A 22,075-nucleotide genomic window follows, 5' to 3' on the forward strand; every position below is an offset into this window, starting at 1 on the left:
GAAAACAATAAGACTTTCAAAGAATCTGCGTCGAAGTTTAAATTGTTTTAATTACAATAACTACTCAGGTAGTTGGGGTTGGGACGGATTGGTATCTATTATGTGCTTGTGCGGAGGAGTGGGGGTAACACGGCGTAATTTTTTTTAGCATTGTTTACTCCTTATTGCAGTCTTCAGTCTGCTTCAGTTCGTTCTAGGTATCAGAAGTCTGAACGCGTTAATTTACTGCTCTAAAATTGTATGGCAGTATAGTGACGGGTGCGACTTCATCGTCCCACCGGAGATACGGTGCTCTTTTATTAGTCAGCAATACCTTTATGTCAGTTTGACACTTTAGATTTTGAACAGTAGCAACACAAAGATTTTGCTGTCGTGAAGTTCGCATGTGATGTTTTGTGAAAAGTGTTGATTTTTACGAATATACTTGTATAATTTTAGTGTGCTGTGTTTTAAAAGTGTTTATAAACATATAAGTGTGAATTCTGTGTTCTGTTTAGTGTGTTATCGGCTTGTGATTGCCGAAAAAATAGTTACATGGATAAAGCAGTCAGTCGAGGTTGTAAGGTTAGTGCTTTTTTCGTCTGTTGTTTGTCTTAAAATAGATTTCTGCGCGGGTCGCAATGATGTTTCAATTTTGTTTGTGTAACTGCTTCATGTGACTTTTCAGTTTTTTCATTAGACCTTGAACTACAAAACTATCGGGCAGGCTAAATCAAGGTTAGGTTTGCGCGGGTGATTATGTCGTGCCAGTATTGTTTGTTTTTTGTTTAATAGCTTAAAAACACTCTTAAAACTTTTGAAATATCTTAGATCACTGTTTATATAACTTTCGTAATATCAAAACAACATTACGACGCTGAAAATCATTGTATGAGAACCTAACCTAAAAGTTAGTTGTTAATCGGTGCATTTTTTGCAAGCTATTCGGATTCGACGGGCGGACCGTTACTTTGTCTCAGAGCGCTCCACATCGTGGTTGTTCAGGTGTTTTTAACCCTGCCCGTGTCCGATACGCGCGATTAACTCGCTAATCACGTGATTCGCTTACTTTCACACATGGTTATGACAGATTATTTTGGTCCTTATCGCGTTCGGTGACATGTCATCGGATTAGGAGCGGAGTCGGTGATAACGCGAATCTTGATTATACTTGGGCTTAGTGTGGGGATGTGATGTGTTTACATTAAATTGTAAACAATGTCCATCCAATAGATTGTTAACAGTTTTGAGTGTGAAAATGAGCTGCACTTGTAATCGTTCTACAATATTGGTCTAGCCAGAGATTGTAAATTGACATGGTCTATTTTGAATACAAAAACAATAGTCTTCTATATAATATCTATATATTAAATAAATCTGTATGAAATGTCTTGCCTGTCATGCCTTAGACTTGTTAGATCTAGGTATATTTAAAGCATAAATCTTATAAATAGGCAATAAAAATATATTTTAAGAACAATAATAGAAATAGAAAGAAGAAAGAAACTCAAAATTATAATGTTCACAAATATTTGATTTGTAACTTACTAATCAGTGATTGTTGTTATCAGTTAAAATTGTTTATTGTTTTACGCAAACATGAATACATTCAGTATTACCCAAAATGAATATTGATAACTTATAACGAAACACTCATGTAATGGTATCACATAACTCATACTTACAGTCAAATTCTATATATTCAATTTCACTTTCAAATTTGAACATTCTATTTAAAAGTAAGTAAACGAGAAAAAAAAAATATAGTTTTCATCCAAAAAAGAAAATGTCTTTTAAGTAGTCATGGCTTATGTGATATTTTAGAAGGTAGTTCTTCTATTCAGATAAATGTATTTACACAAAATATTGAAAAATATTTGTGGTTACACAGGTCTTCCGCCCATAAGAAGCTGTCTTAGAATTACACCCTAGAAGCAAGTTACTTCACACATGCCCCTATTTTACTAACTAAACAATATTCTATTACTTATAGTATTTTTCTTAGAGAGAGAGAGATAATATATTTTATTGCACATCAAAACACAACATTAAAAAAAAAATTGACAAGTACATACACACATACAAAATACATTTGTACAATAAGTAGTCTTATCACAAAAAGCGATTGTGGTGTACTATTAATAGTACCATATTTAAAAAAAACACATACCTACATTACTTACACATAAAACCGTTACTTACTGATATGTACATTTCTTACTGTCGATTCTAAGTTTTCTGCTGAATATCTGCTATCTCATAAAAAATCACAACAGTAAATAAATAGTTCAATAAATGCAGCCCCGAAACTGGCTTGTAGTAAAACAGGCCAAATCCATTGGCAGCGTGATAAGAGAAAATGCTGTGCCGACCCCATGAAATGAGGGATAAGGGCAAGAAGAAGAATTGCAGCCTCAAATCTATATCTATTTCTAAAATTTGCGGTTGCTTCAACGGACACTCATCAACTGATCCATAGACATTAAATTTTCTGTTTGTGTTTTAATTAACTAGTGATTTGTTCTCCTCTTTCTTTGAACTTACAGATAATAACTTTGAATGTAGTGTTATAGTAGAATTATGCATACAAACCCAAGCATCTAGTTACAGTTATTTATCAATATGTTTGATAAGATAAATTGATAGATTGCTTCTGAACTTGATACTTTTATTTAATCATTGCATGCCTCTTTTTCGAGCAGTTCAAATAAATTTTGAATACAATAATTTTGGGAGTAATATAATATGAATAACAAAATATCATGTTTCAAAATGATTTAATTTTTTAAGTTAAGCAAAAGTTAAAATATAGAAGTCGAGGTTGAATACTTTTTACTGAGCAATGTATTTTCTTTTTGAAGATGTACCCTTATTATTTATTGCTAATCTTCCATTTACATCTTAAATCCTTATCATTATTTTTAATTTGTCTTAACTATATCTAATATTAACTGAATTAATATAAAATTATATCACTAGTACTAATATTATATATGCAGAAAATTAATTTCCGTGCCTTGTATAATATTAGACCTTTAATGAATTGAAATTAGAAATGGACACGATATTTAATGATGAAAAAAATTAACAATATGAACAATGTGCTGTGTATTTTTCAATAAATGTTTATAGCTTAATATGTTGTTCTCAGCACAAGCATACACATGGCATTGATTTTTATAAGTAAATAAATAAATACTAATAATAAATAAATACTTGTATGTAATTTAAATGGTTTAAAGTTTTTAGTAATATAAAAGGTTACACAATTTTATATTAACTTATTGTTTTTATTTTTATTAACCTACTATATATTTGTTCAGTTTTAATAAAAAGTATCAGTGATTAGAAAAGAACAGTGGAAGAGGTTAATAACAACAGAATAAGTTTCAATTATTTAAAATGTCATTATTTAAAGATGAATGAAAACTATATAGGTATTATTAATAAGTGGATCACTAGAAACGGGCTTCTTCCTTTTGAAAAAACGAATTGACTATCTCTATTAAAATGCTATTCACAAAACCAGACATGAATATTATTTACCTTTTCTAATTTCTTGAGGTATTTTTTTTTACTCTTTAATTTTTATTTTTTGCTTTATGTCATTTACATCACTGATGACTGACAAAGCTGACAAGAATGTCAAAAAAGATCTACTTTTTTTAAAGTATGAGTATTTATCAAAATATGATGGCTTTGGCTCTAAAATATCAAATAAATAATAGTTTAAAAAAAACTAACAAAATACACTTTTATAGAAAATCCAATTAAAAAAAAAATTTTTTTTTGGTAAATTTCAATTAAAAATAGTGTAAGAAAAAATGATTTATTGTAAAAAAGCGGTGGGTTGCCCTTCAGGATTTTATCAAAATAACCCTTCTGCTCATATCTGTTCATAAAATATTTATTACTAATGATACTATGCACCCCACCCTTTTTTAACAATAAAATCATTTTTCATACACTAAGTATTTTTAAATCAAATTTATTAAAATTTATTTTCTATTTTTTAGTTGGATTTTCTACAAAAGCGTGTTTTGTTAGTTTTTTTAAATTATTATTTATTTTTCATTCTTAGTTTGAATTTTAATAGTAGTTAGTTGAATTTCAATTTTTTTTAAAAAAAAAATCTTTAATCTTTTTTTTAAATATTGAATTGTCATCGGTCCTTAATGAGTATACCAAATCTCGAGTTAATCCGACGTTTTGAAGGGGGTCAAAATCATGTTCAAAGACTCCGTTACAAACATACATATCTCTGAAGCTAATAAAAGCCTACTAAAAAAAGTCTGCTCCTATTGGTCATATTTAGTAATAAAGTAGTTTCAATAACAATCTGTTAACAGAAAATTGTTTCAACTGTAGTTTCGTCATGGGAAATTATACTTTCATTTAATGTCAGATATTGATTGAAGTGATCAACAATAATGTGAAGCTTCAATGTCCAAAGTCTATATTTAAAAGTTTTAGTCAGCACTTCCAGATGTAATCGAAAACCTTATAGGACTCAAACATGTCATTCATGTTAGCTTTGAGTTATTTTTCATTATGTTATTATCATTTAAGATGCTATTGAACAAATTGTCTAATTGTACATATTAAACATGCTAGGTTTAATACAAAGGTTGAATCCACTCTGAGGTCGTTTTCGGTTTTGTGACGTCGAACCCGTCGTTTGCGACGAAGGGCCGGGCGAGTAATGTTAGCAACGTCGCCAGGTTTGAGCACCGGAGGCTCACCTACTTGTTAGGGTTACGCTAAAATGGCCTCTCAAGGCAGTCAGCATAGGTAGGAATAAAAAAAAAATCAAATATCAAATATAAATATATTCCTATGAGTCCAGTGTGGTTAGCGTAGATTAAGTTGTATATCTATAATGTTACAGTAATTATGAAACAATCAGATGGCCGAGGTTTCCCATTGAGACAAAAAAAGTAAACTGTGGATATATTTCATTTATTTTAACTAATCAGTAATAGTCTCTGTAATACATTTATATCAACCAGTGAAATTTAATATCAATATGGATTTCTTCATTCGGTATCCAGTAATCCAATAATGTAAACACATGATTTTTTAACGTTTGCGTCACTCAACATATTAGTTTACTTCAAAACATGGTTGTTATTTAATACTTATGAAATTTTAATACACAATCAAACATTTTGTTTACCACATGAATTTTATCTTTACATTGAATTAAATTTCAAATTACACGGAAATCCGAAATGATTTATGTTGTAAAATTCTTTAATTTTCTTGTAATTAAGTATGTATTTCTTTTTCTTTTTTCTATGTAATTATTCGATTCTCGTTTTTTCGATTTTTATTTTCGTTTTAGTATCATGCAAGATTATAGTGTAATAATAAAGGTATTTTCATTGATGATAATGATGATGATGATGATGAATATAAAAAAAAGTATTTATATTATTTCTGTGATTATTAAAATCAAACGAAATGATACTCTCATTTATTGTTTTTAATTGTTGCGGGAGCCGCTCATTAGATATAAATTCAGATAAATTTCTGAAAAAAAAAAAAAAACAGTTTTTTTTGACGTGCTAATATTCTTAGTCCTTGTTTTCATAACCTTACCCGATCATCATCCTCGTCGAACTCGTCGACTGCAACGAAGGTTTCGAAGTACAAATTAGCCCAGAGACACAAGCCACTGAGTTTTTTGCCGGACTTTCTCAGTGGGTCGCGATTCCGATCCGTTAGCAGATTTACCTTTTTTTTTCCTACCTAAGCTGATAGCCTTGAGAGGCTATTTAAGCGTAACCTTAACTAGTAGGTGATCTCTCGGGGCTCAAATCGGAGTGATGCTAACACTGGCCCTAGCAAGGGCAGTGCTTCGCCGAATCTACCACTGTATCGGAAACGCGACCCACTGAGAAGATCGGGCGAGAAACCCAGCACTGCTCTTGCTAGGGCTAGTGTTGGCAATTCTCTCAGGTAGATTCTGCGAAGCACGGCTCTTGCTAAGGTTCGTGTTAGCAACGTCGTCAGGTTTGAGCCTCGTGAGCTCACCTATTAGTTAAGGTTACGCTGAAATAGCTAGCCTCTCAAGGCTCTCAGCTTAGGTAGGAAAAAAAATCTCTCAGGTTAAGCCCGTGAGCTCACCTACCGGTCCGCGTGAAGTTGGAATAGCCCCTTAGCCTACCAACGATTAGGTAGGAAAAAAAAACCTTATGCCATATATAGCAAAAAATACCTGTGGTAGTACAAATAGCAGTTTCCGCTGCGTCGCATAGCAGCTGGACGCTCTGTATAGTCAACGTGACCATACGTCCCGCTTGGGACGAGATAGGTGCTTTTAGGTACCTCAAGCACCGGTCACCGTTCTCGTCGAACCCGTCGCTTGCGACGAAGGGCTCGACGAGTAAATTAACGCTCAGACACAGCCCACTGAGTTTCTCGCCGGATCTTCTCAGTGGGTCGCGTTTCCGATCCGGTGGTAGATTCTGCGAAGCACGGCTCTTGCTAGGGTTCGTGTTAGCAACGTCGTCAGGTTTGAGCCCCGTGAGCTCACCTACTAGTTAAGGTTCCGCTGATATAGCCTCTCAAGGCTATCAGCTTAGGTAGGGAAAAAAAAGGGCGAGATTGTCCCGCTCTCAGGCTGTCCGGCCCGCTGTCCCCAACGAAAACAAAAATGTCCCGCTTTCATTTATCCATTGTGGATGTGTTTATTAGAAACTTCCGGAATACTTACTTATCCCAAATCCTTATTGTATTACAAAATACATACTAAAGTAACTCTAATTTTACTGTAGAAAGGTAGCTTTTTTGCGAAATTATTTATAAATATTATTTTAAAGGCAAGTTGAATAAGATGTCAGTGAGGGTAAGAATACCATAATAAATTATTTCAAATGATTTTTAATTTTCCACTTAAATATTACAGCTTACCCCGACATACCCTATATATGTATTTATTTATATACCAAAATTCCGTAGCCGTCTCGCTTAACACGAAAAAAAATGGTCACGTTATGTATAGTAGGTATGACGTGTTGGTTTAGTTATCAGAGAAACTAAATAATGTTACATCATAATTATCCCAAAAACAATGTACATATAATGAGCAGTTGTTTTGTATTTATTTTACTGAATGTCTAGTTTGTGTTCTTGGACGTTTAAAGGTCATTTATCTTCTATTCATTTTGGAAATAGTATAAATTGTAAATAACTAGAATGTAAATTTTTTGTCATTAAGGTCTTGAGCCGATAGACATTTTTATGTGTTAATAAATAAATTGAAGAGTTATTAGGGACGTGTAGATTATGCCTGTGTCTCTGAAGCAAACATTTAGATTTTACTATATAGTTAGTACCATAATCTCTATTTCAGCTGCAAAGCGTTCATTTTCAATCTATATGCGATGACATTAAGGTTTAAAATCGCGTGTTTCGTTTATACAAATAAAAAGGAATCAGAGGCTATAGTCTTCACGCATATTGTAGGGATACAAAAAAATACCATTCTCAGAAGTACGACAATCGTATAGTAACGATAGTTGCCCCTTTGAGCCACAAAAGTAAATGTTTTGCTCGAAATATTAACACGAAAATTACGGTAGGCAGCGGCTTGGCTCTGCCCCTGGCATTGCTAAAGTCCATGGGCGACGGTAACCACTCACCATCAGGTGGGCCGTACTCTCGTCTGCCTAAAAGCGCAATAAAAAAAAATAACAAAAAAATTAATGCCACATACATTTTCAAAATACTTAATATATCGTTTTCGTGCTGCACTTTTCCTTTTATATTTTCTTTACGAACTATTAAGTATGTCGTCTTTGTGGTTTGCGAGAAGAAAAAAAAAATACTTTCCCAAACATCGTGTTTGATTTGATTGATCTGCCTTTTGTTTAATTCAAATATGCCCTTTTTCGTTATATCTTTCATTTCTGATTTGGCAAATTTTGTTGTAAAATCATGATTCTGCAACGATATTTCGAAATCCGGCGAGGCTCAGGTAAAAATACCCGGTAAGCTTTTCAAATTTTGTATGAAGAGGCAACGGATAGATTAAAAATCTTAGGCCTCACAGTTTGACTAGTACTTGAGACCTTAGAACTTATATCTCAAGGTGGGTGGCGCATTTACGGTGTAGATGTCTATGGGGTCCAGTAACCACTTAACACCAGGTGGGCTGTGAGCTCGTCCAACCATCTAAGCAATAAAAAAAAAACAAGTTTCCTCTTTTCTCGGCGCAAGATTATTTCGACTGTTATAATATTGATTTTGAAGGGGATGGATAAAGTTAACACTAATTTACTATGGACTCAAAACCTGTGGTCCTCAAGACCTGTCGTGGCATCATTAGTTTGTCGTCAATGAGAATATGCTTTATAAGGCTTATAAGCACAGTGGAGGTATATCTGAGGCTTATATAAGCTCAAAGCACCTCAGCACCCTAATGCTGGTTCGTTTTCTCCACCTTATCCCATCCCTAGGTGGGGTCGGCACAGCAAATTTTTCTCTTTCATTCCTTTCTATCAGCCGTCATCTCAACACTCACTCCTCTCTCTCTAATATTCACACATTCCATCTATGTCTTCTTCGGTCGACCTCTTCCCCCTCTATTTTGTACTACCGTTTCCATACAGCTCTTAGTCACATGCACCCGTAATAATGCAAATTAACAAAATCTGTATGTTAGATTTTATCATACCACGATATATGTCTTTTACGTTTGTGTATTTCGAAAAAAAAGATGTTTATACATGTATTACCATTTCGCAAAATAGGGTGATCCGAAAGTAATGATTAAAAATCTCGTTCCAGATATGGAGTCCCACATACTGAACACATATCACCAGGCACGGTACCGGACGATCGGTCACAAGGTGATGAGAGCGAAGAGCGATTCCCTTTCTTCATCGGAGGGCAGCTACAATCACAACAGCCCGGACTATTCTCGTATCGCGGCCCAGCATGGCGGTTACGTGGATAGGACGCGCTCCGACGACAGCAACGTTAACGACTGGTGCCAGAATCAGGTGGTAGGTAGCTTAATCCTTAACCTGGTTTATCGAAAGACTAATAATTCAGTAAACTTGCAGGGCTGTGTATTGAGGAACGTGAGGTAAATTTCGAGCTGACGTGTCTTCTATTTCTGAAATCAAAAATGTACTTGAACAATGAAAAGAAGGCGGCTACGATTCATGAAAGGATTTATTTTTCAGATAAACACAACACAAACAAGCCACGACACAACATCTGATGAAGAAAGCTCTCACGATGAAGACCTTGATGATGAAGACAACATTGTCGTGCAGGAAATCAACGTGGAAGACGTTGACGTGGACGACGACGACGATGATGAGGAGGCGATAGCTCCAGGGTTAAGAAATGTGCATGCTGCAATTGTAGGAAGCGATGATACGCTTGTTGAAGGACATGATTACGATGTCATCACGGTATACACTGTCAACCCAGATTTAGATTTACTCGAAGCATCATCAGACGAAGAGAAAGATTCTGATAATGCAAATGAAAATGAAACTGAGGCTGTGGAGGAAGATAACAATTACAAAGTTAACTTTGTACAACCAGCTACTGATATAAGGAGGCGTGTCATGGACATGTTGTCGACGCCAATCGAATCAAATGTGGAAGAGTTTTTACTCAAGAACGGTAGCATACTAAATACAGACGAACCGGTCGTGAATGATGTCGATGAATATTTCATCAAAGAGAAACCACCGACGCCGATACCTGATGTTGATGAGTTTTTTGTTAAAACCAAACCGGCGGAGTCGATTCCTGAAATAACACCTAACATTGACGAATTTCTTGTCAAAGAACCAATTAAGAAAGAGCCTCTTCCTAATGTGGACGAGTTTTTCGTCAAAACAGAGACAGTGGGAACGCCCGAAGCGACTGCATCAGTTTCGAAGCCTGAGAACAATGGAGACGTTTCCATCAATGATTTGGAGGTGCTACCTAACATTGAGGAATTGAAGAGATATCTCCTAGAGGATATGTCTTATGCTAAATTCAGGAGTATACAGAAATCTTGCTCAGTTCCACAGTCACCCATGCAGAGTATATTAGACATAGACGATACTAAAACATGCCTAAGTTTTGAAGATCTAAACTTAGACCTGTCGGATCTCACATTCGACAATGATAAAGACAAGTCTGATCTTACCGACAAAAGCGATGATATGCCACGCACGCTGACCGATGATGACATAAACAGCTTCCTGATCACAAGCAAAACGGAACACAAAGAATCCGAGAGGTACGAAGATGATCTTAGTCATCAGGATATGGAAATCGAGAAACCGCTCGATCCAAAAATTGAACCTGCGATTCCAAAAGTTAAAATTGTAACAACAAAAATTGAACCTCCAGTTATTTTGAAGAGGAAGCCGGTGGCACCAGTACCAGTCGTCACACCAACTGTTCTAGACTTTTGTATAGAAAAAACAAAGATAAAAAAGGAGGTGGAATCAAAAATCGAAGTTGACGATTTCGTTGACGTCGAATCGTGTAATGATTCTTCTATACCAGTTTTGGAAGCCAACAACTTGAATTCCTTGTTAGAACAATTCGAGGCTACAGAGAAACTAAACACAAAGAAGAGGACAGTTGTTAAGGCTGAGGAGAAGCCTAAATCATCGAAATACAGCCTGACCAACGGTATGCGACTTCAGGATGCCGGTGTCCAGCTGAACAAGAACAAAATGCGGCAAATACTGGTAAGTACTTTCCTATCTAATTACCCATTGGGTACATCAAAGAAATGTATTCAAAAGTTAAACGTATTGCAGATGCCGTCGACCATAAACAAGGTGATAAGGTCTCCTAGTCCGGTTCACTCTGACCACGATTACTGCTCTTCGAAAAAGCGACACAGTCTCCCTAGTGTGAGGGGCGGACAGAGTCTTCTCAAACCCGAGGTGCTGTCCAGCAACAGTCGAATACTCAACTCGAGGCACAGGTCGTGCAAAAACAAAAAAGTAGTTTACCATTTGAGCAGTGACGAGGAAACAGAAAAAAGTGATAATAAACAAAAAAAAGTGACTAATCAAAGTGACGACGTGAACTTGCGCAAAAAAGTCATAAAGCAACCTATAAAGTCGCCCGTTCAATCTAATTGTCGTAAAAAACTTTCGCCTCCACACGTTGTGCCCGAAGAAAGTGTCAAAGATAAACATAAAAATACTGTGATTTCTAAAAAAGCTTCAAAAGCTAGTGATACTCCGAGTAGTCAAAAAACGAACGGTAGCATTAAGTTAACAATTAAAAATAAATCTGAAGTAATATTGAACTGTGATTTTAAAGACTCTCAGAAAGATAAAAACTTAGAAAAGTGTAAGTCTAGTGTTAGTGATAAAAAATGTAACGATGTTAGTAAAACTGTAAATATTAAGCAAGAAAAAATTAAAGAAGTAGATAGGCACGAAAACAAAAAAAATAGTAACACAGAGACTGTGACTGTTAAGGAAGAATCCCGTCCAAGAGAGGAACATTTTTATACAGCACTTTTTAGTAATAAGCAAGATGTCCAAGTACCTCAAGTGATTCAAGTCAAAGCAGAGAAAAGGCCGTTTGACGAAGAGATGACCAAAATCGCGGAAGAGGCTGTCAAGAAGGAATTGGAACAACCACTGAAGAAGAAAAAGCTAAATCTGCAAGAGTATAAATTGCGGAGGGGTGTGAGTTCGAACAATAGTTCTACGACGGTCAGTCCCGAGGCCATATTCCCGGACATGCCGAGTCCATCTTGCTTAGATAAGCTAAAGTACGCTGTGCCCCGGACACCTCCGAACACCAACAACACAAACACGCACAAAACGCAAAACGAAGCGCCCAAGAAAATATTCGATCCTATTAAAGAAGCGTCTAGAAAGATACTCATGAATTCGAGAAAGCATAAAGCCGAGGCAATGCGTAAGCGAGATGAAGATATTGTCATGAGTAAAATTCCAAAAGTCGATATTCTTGAATTGAAACCTCTGATCAGTGAGGATGAGATGTTGCAAATATCTAAGATGACTGCCCCCGAAGCATTACCTGTGCCGGTAAAACCGCAACTATCACCTAATTACGAAGAGATCATTTTAGTCAGCGTCGGTGTTAATACTGATGAAAACGTATTCAAAGAAATGGACGCTGAAAAGAGGATAAAAACTGAAAAACGAAAATCCAGTTCACCACCAAAAGGCTCTAAATGTCTAATTAACTTTAAAATTAAGAAATCTGATCACGTTTTGAAGCAAAACGTTTTTGATAGTGTGAAGAAAGACAAACGGAATCTAAACGATGATTGCAAACACGAATCAAAAATCGACAAGGATAGATACAAAGACATTACCGCGACATTGAAAAGCGTCGAGAAACAAGTTGAAACTAAGATATCTAGTAATTCGTTATTTGCTAGTATACAAGACGTGGTCATGAAGAAGGCCCCAGGCGAAATAGTTGAAAAGCCACATGAAGTTAGACGCTGCAAATCTAAATCCCCACAGCACAAAGAACAAACAGTCGCCTCTGTCTCCATAATCCGTGACTATGACCCCAAAGCTGAGCACGGCGAAGATAAAGTTATCTTACACTTGGTCAAAGGTAGAAGGAAACCAAAGTCTTCCAGTAGCATAGTTCAAACCGATCCGATACCAGCCCAAAGTGAATCAATCGCAGATAACACGAACAGAAGGAGAAATGACAGTGACATGTCGGTGTCGAGTGATAACAGCACTAAGAGGAAAGAAAAGACTGATATTGTCAAATCTAGACCAGATAGGATAGAGAAGAAAGATTCTAGACGTTCTAGGTCCAAAGAGAGATACGACGCCAAACATAGACGGAGATCGAGGTCTAGGAGCAGGAGAAGGAGGCACAGATCTATAAGCAAGAGCAGATCTCGTTCAAGAGGGGGATACAAGCGCTTCAGACGTTCGGACTCACCTTATACTGCCAAAGGCAGATCAAGCTCCCGCAGACGGAGATCTCCCTCAGCTAAAAAAGAAAAACAATCAAAATCGGTGTCCAGACCGAGAAGTAGGTCGTTGACGCCAATTAAAAGGCCAAAATCGAGTCCTCAGATTAATAACAATGTTAATGAGAAAAAACTTAACTCGGCCACACCTCCACTTAGGAAATCTACTGTGTCCGAAAGCTCTGATTCTTCATCTAGGTGAGTTAAATAGGGTTTATGTGGTATGAATGAGGGCATTCAAGCAGTAATTTATACGATCCCAAGGTTACTGGATTTGGTCGGCGGCATCTACCGGCATTTGTTGGTACCGTGGTGTAGACAATACTGTAATAACTATAAACAAAATCGTGTTCGAGGGAGAGTCAGTCTGGTTATGGCTCGTAGATGAGATGGTACTGACCATTCAATTATTTATATTTTATTTCAAAAGTATAATATGTTCTAGCTGTTTAGAATATTTCATTATATTCTTCCAATAATGTAACATATAAGTCTTATAATAAGCTCTCTGGAAATATATTGAAAACTTGTCGTGTCGTCTTTTCGCATTAAAAGTGTACAATTTCCTAAAATATTCGAAATTGAGTTAATATGCGGAATCATTTGGTATCACCAATTCCATCATTTTTCTCATAAATACTGTGTCAAAAGAGCGCAGTTTAGTTTTTTTTTTTTTAGTTTTCCTATTTTTTGACTACTATTAACACATAATACATAATTTTATTTTACTTTAATAGACAGACAATTAAAAATAAAAAATAAATGTTGCAAAGATGATTAAAATTAATAATATCACAATATGTTAAGCCTTTAAAACAGTCTCCTGTGAAATTAGTAAGTTTTGAGATTATACAGTTTTAATGCGAGAAGACAATGTGGCTTCTCTGCCGGTTGAATTATAAGTTTTTTTTTTTATTTACGTTTCTTGTCTTTTGTGCTTCCAGTTCATCATCATCGTCTTCCAGCAGTTCGTCGAGTAGTTCCCGCAAGTCCGCAAACTCGCCGCGCTCGTCCAGCACTTACAAACCAGACGAGAACTACACGAAGAAAGCTTACAGGAGCTACAGCTCTGAGGATAGGTATGCATCGAATGTATCTCTTATTTTTCAAAGATATGATTAAAATACTTCTATTGTTTTTTTTTTATTGCTTAGATGGTCCATCCATGTGGGATGGTGCATCCCAGCTTGCAGCCCACCTGGTGTTAAGTGGTTACCGAAGTCCATAGACATCTATGACATAAATGCGCCACCCACCTTGAGATATAAGTTCTAAGGTCTCAGTATAGTTACAACGGCTGCCCCGCCCTTCAAACCGAAACGCATTACTGCCTACCTTACCCGCCCTACCTACCCGCGCGGACTCACAAGAGGTCCTACCACCAGTAATAATATTTTGCTTAACCTCGCCTGTATCTGCAAAACTGTAGAGTATTCAAAAATTGTTTCCTATTTTTATAATATAAATAAATGATATTATTGGAATATAAATACAATACATATTAAAAAATATATCAAAGACATTGCTGGAATATGACATAATTACCTGCTTTTGAAGAGTAAGCAATGTAATGTGATTTAACGACTTGACTTGCAAGATCAAAGCCCTTTTTGGCCTCGGGGAGTAGCCATAGCTTCCTTATTATTATGACTATTTCCGATGGTAGATGACCATATTAATGTTTAGCCGGTCTTAAGTGGTAACTGTCACGAATGTCAGGAATGACCCCACAAAGTCGGGGCCCATTACCGAGGCCCTTAAACCTAGTTACCTTGTAAATGAGAAATCCACGGTAACCCTACTAATATTGGATATGTAAAATTTTGTAAGAACGTACATATGTTTGTTACTCTTTCACTCAAAAACTGCTGAATGGATTCTGATGAAACTTCACAATAATATAGCCTAACAGAAGTAACAGAATAACACATAGGCTATAATTTATAAATATGTATATGGTGTGAATTACCCAAAATATAACGATACATGTCAAGTAAGAAGAAAAAAAATCTGCCATTAAGATTCAATAAGATCAGCAATAAATTACAGTTACCGAAGCGAAGCGGATCGCTAGTTTAAAATAATTAAATATTTTGACACAAATGTCTTGTTTGTTAAACAGAGACAGCAATACGCCCGTCGAAGAGAGACGGATAGTGTTCGTCGGTAGGTTAGAGAAGGACATAACGAAGTCTACCCTGCGGAGTCAGTTCGTTAAATACGGACCGGTCATTGAAGTCAGGCTTCACAGCAAAGAGGATGGGTATGTATTATAATATTTATGTATTTAATAAAATGAATGCAAGTAACTGTACATTTAAACTATTTCCATAATTTTTTATTTTTATTGCATAGACGGGTGGACGAGCACACGGCCCACCTGGTGTTAAGTGGTTACCGGAGCCCATAGACATCTACCACGTAAATGCCGCCACTCACCTCGAGACATGAGTTCTAAAGTGTCAGTACAGCAACGACTGCCCCGCCCTTCAAACTGAAACGCATTACTGCTTCACGGCAGAAATCGGCAGGGCTGTGGTACCTACCCGCGCGGACCCAAGTCGTCCTACCACCAGTAAAAAACCTTGGTTGCTGTTGATTGTTTTGTTGTAAATACTAAAAGGTTTGTTATTTCCGGACGTTCACAGGTCTCGTTACGGGTTCGTGACGTACCAGAGGGCGAGGGACGCGTGGAGCGCGGTGGAGGCGGCCGCCGCCTTCCCTCAGTACGACGTTGGCTTCGGCGGCAGGAGGGCCTTCTGCAGACAGAGCTACGCCGACCTGGGTGAGCTACGGCGCTGGAGCCAAACCTATCTATATAGCACCGCTGTGATTTGAAACTCTATGAAACGAGAAATCGACTCTAGAAAGAGAGACGTATATGCGTGAGACTGCGAGTGAAAGAGACCCATATCCGGACGACGGTGCAAAGCAAAGCCGCTGTCGTCAAAGACATGTCTTGTCGGATCTCCCGGATCCACTCTCGGTGCGTTTAGGCCTCTCAAGCGCCGGTCACCGCCTTAGTCTAACTAGGCGACTGTGACAAAATAGGCAAGGAAAACAATAGAGACTGAATACATCTGAAGGTTCCATAATATATATGCGAACCGCACACATTTTCGACTTTGGTCACTAATATCCGTAGATTAAGATTCATTTTACGTTGATGTTGTTTTGTTAACGATATTTTGAAAGAACACAAAAAAAGAACTTTTTTAACCGATTTTAAAAGAAAAGGAGTTTCTCTATTCGACTTTATTTAAATATAAATACTAGCGACCCGCCCTCGCTTCGCTTCGGAAACTGTAATTTATTATTGATTTCTCCACTATTTAATGGATGTTATTATACATATAAACCTTCCACTTCAATCACTCTATCTATTAAGAAAAACTGCATCAAAATCCGTTGCGTAGTTTTAAAAGTTTATCATACATACGGACAGACAGATATAGCGACAGAGAAAGTGACTTTGTTTTATACTATGTAGTGATTATGTTATTATTCGACAGACGGACTCGAAGCTAAGTACACGGAGAGCGCGTTCCACGGTCAGGCCGCGATCCCGGCGCGGCGCACCGACGACATGTCCTTCGAGCAGATGCTCCTCGAGATGAAGAAGAAGCTGAGCCAGCGGAAGAGCGAGAAGAAGCGCGGCGACGCCACCAAGCCTTGACGGTCGCCGCGGTCCACACTCCCCTGGACGAGTGCTCTGTGTGGCTCTGAGCCCTTTTCTTTTTTCCTACCTAAGCTGAGAGCCTTGAGAGGCTATGTCAGCGTAACCTTAACTAGTAGGTGAGCTCACGGGGCTCCAACCTGACGACGTTGCTAACACGAACCCTAGCGTTAGCCGTGCTTCGCAGAATCTACCACCGGATCGGAAATGGGACCCACTAAGAAGATCAGGCGAGAAACTCGGTGGGCTGTGTCTATGGGTGATTTTACTCGTCGAGCCCTTCGTCGCGAGCGACGGATTCGACGAGAACGATGACCGGTCTGAGCTCGGGACCGGAGCTAGCATTTAGCCAGCGATAACCGGGACGAGGCTGTGACGAAAGCGTTGTGACGTCACGGATTCTGCCGCGGAACACGGTCACCCCGGCTGCGACGCGTCAGTGTTGCCACACCACAGACTGATTTGAAATAATCGATTCTATTTTAGTTGCATTACGAATGTGAAGTGAACGTTATAAGTGTTTGTTTTCGAAGCTCTATAGACATTGTTATTTTTTTTTAAATCGATAAATCTGTTGAAAAATTGCGTTTGTAAATGATCGTTTGAATGTAATAGGAAAACGTACCTGTAAAAATAAAATTATAATTTAAGATCGAAAATGTAAAAAAAAAAATCATATCATAAGTGAAGCAAAATATACGTTAATTAATATCGATTAACGATTTAAATCATAATATTATTATGTTATGTCCGTTAAAATCGTTCTTAGATTCGTTTGTTGGGAAAATCAAAATACTAATCGCGTAGTATAGAAGTAAAGTGACGTAACTGACAGGTGTCAGATTTGACATCTGTCAAGGTAAATGGCGAATCGAAAAAAAGACGTGTTTCTTTAGTGAATTTTGCTCATCTCTTTAGTTAGTCCTTGTATAGTCTTAATTGTTTTTCCGCATTACACACACTTGTAAATATTAAAAATAAAAAAAATAAAATAAAAAACAAGAAGTAAAAATAACGGCCTACCTCGTATTTCTGCAGTAGCTTTTTTTTGTTGTTTTGTATTCTTAAAATTTAAGTTTTTAATGTAAATATTCGTTTGTAATCGACAGCTAACCGTTACCATTGCTAACCAAGCTTTACTTTTATGTTTTTTTTTTTTTTAATAAAACAAAATAAAGAACAAGACAAGTCTCGTAAAGTAAGAATCGTAGCTTTTCAAGGTTTTTTTTTAAATTAAACATTAAGGAATCGAGAATTACAATCATATATATCAAGTTAAATAGTCGCCAACCGTTTTGTCCGTCGGTTCGTTATTTCGCAATTCACTTACGTTTTCCAATTTCCTTTTTTCTATATCGACTAAGCAACCGGTGCAAGGATAACAAACGAAAATAATCATCCCATAACTATCTATTAAAATCGTGACGATTCATATTTTAAATAGCTGAATAAAACCTAATGGTTTTAGAACTTTTTGGAAATCGGCTTTTCGAATCTGCCTTTTCGAGAAAACCCAAAAAAAAGCTAGAAGACACCACAGTAAGCGCACATATTTAGTATTCAAGTCGTCGTGGCCTAAAAGATAAGACGTCCGGTGCATTCGTGTTGAAGCGATGCACCGGTGTTCGAATCCCACAGGCGGGTACCAATTTTTCTAATGAAATACGTACTCAACAAATGTTTACGATTGACTTCCACGGTGAAGGAATAACATCGTGTAATAAAAGTGAAACCCGCAAAATTTTAATTTGCGTAATTACTGGTGGTAGGACCTGTTGTGAGTCCGCGCGGGTAGGTACCACCGCCCTGCCTATTTCTGCCGTGAAGCAGTAATGCGTTTCGGTTTGAAGGGTGGGGCAGCCGCTGTAACTATACTGAGACCTTACAACTTATATCTCAAGCTGAGTGGCGCATTTACGTTGTAGATGTCTATGGGTTCCAGTAACCACTTAACACCAGGTGGGCTGTGAGCTCGTCCACACATCTAAGCAATAAAAAAAAAAAAAAAAAAAAAAAATTCAAATGTATGTACATATTAACATCAAAACTTTGTATTAGAATTGAACAAAAACCATATATAGACAAACAATTAAAAAAAAAACCAGTTAGTGAATTACGCTTGAAATTATTGCCTTACTAAAAAAATAATAGTGATATACCATAATCGATGTATTTAACGTTAACAATGAAATCGATAAAAATATTACTTACTATAATTTTATTCTAAAATGTTGCATAGAACGAAATAGTTTTAAGTATCTGATATTAATTAACAGTTTTATTTCCTTGTTTTTTTTTAATTAATAAAATAACTTTGGATACTATTATCCCGGTATCGATTTATTGGATTGTATACAAGAACGTTATAGCCGTGATCGGGGAATATGACCTAAAAAGTAAATTAGCTATTTTTTCATCGTCAATGTAATTCAAAACTTCCACGAAATTCATAAGTGCCAAATGATTGGACTGTATTGTTCCTATTTTGCAGAAGAGGTAATATAGTACGGTACATTTGAAAACATCAATTGTTTACGCATTTCCTTGGTATCGATAATTTTGGTAAACTTATATTTTTGTCTATCTATATAAAATAGTTGATCAAATAAAAATGCAGCTGAACGCGTAGTACCAGTTAATTAGTAATATTTCAAAGAGCATTTCCGGAAACGGATCTTCTGTCTCTTTCATAGATAGGACGAGTGACAAAGGAGGATGCCTAAACTCGCATTATCAATGTCGAAACTTGTTACCGTCGCAAATTTTATTGAAAAAAAAAAACAAAAATATTATATCGGTAGCGTGCGGTTTTTGGCGTATCCTAAATCTAGACTAAAGAAATATCGATTATTCGATTGTCGTGATCGGCGACGCCCTATCGACTCATCGAATCGATTCGATACAATGAAAGCCTAGTCAAAATAATGATGTTCGTTTTATCTTATGTGATTGTAACTTATTAAACTTTGTACACTTTTATTTTTAAGTTAGCTTAAAACGATTTAAGTTTTTGAATTTTAATGCTTAGGCTTAGGTCTTGTTTCGATGCGAATCCACTATGAATGATTAATATGGAAGTGATTAAACAAATGTGTATGGCGATTAAAATGTGGAATACCCATGAAATGATTTTATTCATCATATAAAAAGGCATTGTGGCATTCGCTAAGAAAATTTCAGCGGATTCATTTGCCAAACGGTTTGACAGCTGTCATTTATGACGCACGTCAGCAGCCGACGTTTCGTTTCGGATTACGAACGTTGTCTGCGAATGAATCCGTGTTGTGTTGTAAATTTTGTTAATAAACTATTAAAGAAAGGAACGTGTTGTAGAAAATACTCGAAAGATCAACGATTGTAATAATTAAGGCCTCGTTTTGTTTTAAGTGTTTAGTTTTTTTTTTTTTTTTTAAATAATTCAATCACCCGTATATGTATTTTTTTTTCACGTTCATTATTCGAAAATTGGCAAAGGCATCCGCAAAATCATACTTCACGTTTGCAAAAGTTTGCAATTTATTGAGTAACGAATTTACTAGGTAATGTTTGGGTGCGCTTCGCTTCAATGGAATTGGAACAGTGTGTCTTTGCGATAAAGTCTATATTCGTGTACCGTGTATAAAATATTTCAAGTCCAATGTTACATAAAAGAAACGATTATAGTACATTGTGAGAATGATTTTTTTACGTAAAAATGTTGAGAAATAAAGTATTTTTAAATACATTTATTGATTTTTATTTAATCGCAAACTAAATGATTAGTACAAGTGAATGTGGATTTTCGTAAACATCTTACTAGTGGTAGGACCTCTTCTGAGTCCGCACGGGTAGGTACCACTACTTAGCCTATTTCTGCCGCGAAGTAGTAGCTTGTTTGAAAAGTGTGACAGGCATTGTACTATGCAATTGAGATTTGGTTCAAGTTTCAAGGTGAACACCAGGTGGGCGGTGAGTTTGACGTTTGACGTATCTAAAAGACATTCAATTAAGAAAAAAACAATCATACTATGTCTAAGCTTGCAAGAATTGTTTTTTTTATTCCTCACCTCTATGTTGATAGCCTTGAGGCTATTTCAGCTTTTCTTTGACATGTAGGTAGGTTCTTTTTACTGGTGGTAGGTAGGACCTCTTGTGAGTCCGCACGGGTAGGTACCACCGCCCCGCCTATTTTTGCCGTGAAGCAGTAATGCGTTTCGGTTTGAAGGGTGGGACAACCGTTGTGACTATACTGAGACCTTAGAACTATATCTCAAGGTGTGTGGCGCATTTACGTTGTAGATGTCTATGGGCTCCAGTAACCGCTTAACACCAGATGGGCTGTGAGCTCGTCCACACATCTAAGCAATAAAAAAAAAAGGCGAGCTCACGGGGCTCAAGCCGGAGTGTTGCTAACACTGGCCCTAGCAAGAGCCGTGCTTCGCAGAATCTACCGCCGGATCGGAAACGCGACCCACTGAGAAGATCCGGCGAGAAACTCAGTGGGCGGTGTCTAAGGGTTAATTTACTCGAAGAACGATGACCGGTGCTTGAGGTACCTAAAAGCATCGTTAGTGGATCGTGAGGATCCGAAATGACGTGTTTGGGGCGACGTCGACTGCGTTCCATTCTGTCTGCAGGATCGGGAATGTAGGTACCGGAGGCCACGATGAGAGGGTTCTCGTGTCGTGCCGCTTTGTCGAAGTGGAACCGCAGCTTCAGGGCTCTGATACAAATACGTTAGGTTAAGTTACATTAGCGCCGGCTAGATGGCGTTAGTGGCATAGATTTTTATCTTTTGAACTAGGTATTTGAATCTGTGAAATGAGATCTTATTACGCAAAAACTCGTACGTGCATCTAGTTTTCTATAACAATATAATATATTGACATTTAAACAAAACGATCTAACAGTATCTTTAGTTATAACTGTCTATTTGCAGCAATCGCCAAACACACGACACAAACTAAGAACGCGCTCTCAATTAGAATTTAATTATTTATTTATTTATTTATTTATAACTTCTTATACTAGAAAGTGTAAAGGCGGACTTAATGCCATAGGCATTCTTTAACAGTCTACCTTAAGGGAGTGCAGAGATGAAGCTTGATAGGTGTAGTGTGAAGGTGATATTACTTAAACATATGTGTATATATAACATACATAATATTTATAGATACAAATACTCGTACTTAAATAAATACATAAATATATAGATATACATAAATATATACATATCATAAATATATACATATAAAAACATATTTAACATAATTATTAACATAATTAATGAACGAAATATAAATAAACGCATTATATAACTAATTTTAATACTCAAATGCCTTTACACGTAACAGTTGTGCATTATAAATAACGAAGTTATAAAAAAATACACTTTTGAGTTGATTATGGTTTATTTTTACAAAATAAAAAATGTTCCGACATTTACTATTTTAATATCCTAAGATTTATCGGTCTCAGTGTGC

At 36.6% G+C, this 22,075-nt stretch overlaps 2 protein-coding genes across 4 annotated transcripts in view; one reads left to right on the plus strand and one right to left on the minus strand.

Annotated features, from left to right (window-relative positions):
• LOC105842535 (uncharacterized) overlaps positions 1 to 22,075 on the minus strand; it is an 81,243-nt gene that overhangs the window by 23,454 nt on the left and 35,714 nt on the right. Inside the window, exon 1 of one of the 3 annotated variants that reach the window (XM_021352468.3) lies at positions 3,526 to 3,616. The exons of 1 other annotated variant lie outside the window; for it this stretch is intronic. Coding sequence is in view for 1 of the 2 variants with exons in the window: in XM_038020609.2 (XP_037876537.1) it covers positions 2,182 to 2,193 (12 nt within the window). In the remaining variant the exon portion in view is untranslated. Of the gene's footprint in view, positions 1 to 2,181; positions 2,546 to 3,525; positions 3,617 to 22,075 lie in introns of those variants that run through there. One more of the 3 variants, XM_038020609.2, reaches the window with a different exon arrangement.
• LOC101736112 (titin homolog) lies at positions 176 to 20,337 on the plus strand. Its single transcript, XM_038020608.2, has 8 exons — positions 176 to 564; positions 8,773 to 8,990; positions 9,174 to 10,694; positions 10,767 to 13,135; positions 13,882 to 14,016; positions 15,060 to 15,200; positions 15,586 to 15,722; positions 16,450 to 20,337. Exons 2-8 carry the CDS (start codon positions 8,775 to 8,777, stop codon positions 16,611 to 16,613), a joined length of 4,683 nt encoding a protein of 1,560 aa, XP_037876536.1. The 5' UTR covers positions 176 to 564; positions 8,773 to 8,774; the 3' UTR covers positions 16,614 to 20,337.

Source organism: Bombyx mori, chromosome 26 (genome assembly GCF_030269925.1).
Source record: "Bombyx mori chromosome 26, ASM3026992v2".
Lineage (NCBI taxonomy): Eukaryota > Metazoa > Arthropoda > Insecta > Lepidoptera > Bombycidae > Bombyx > Bombyx mori.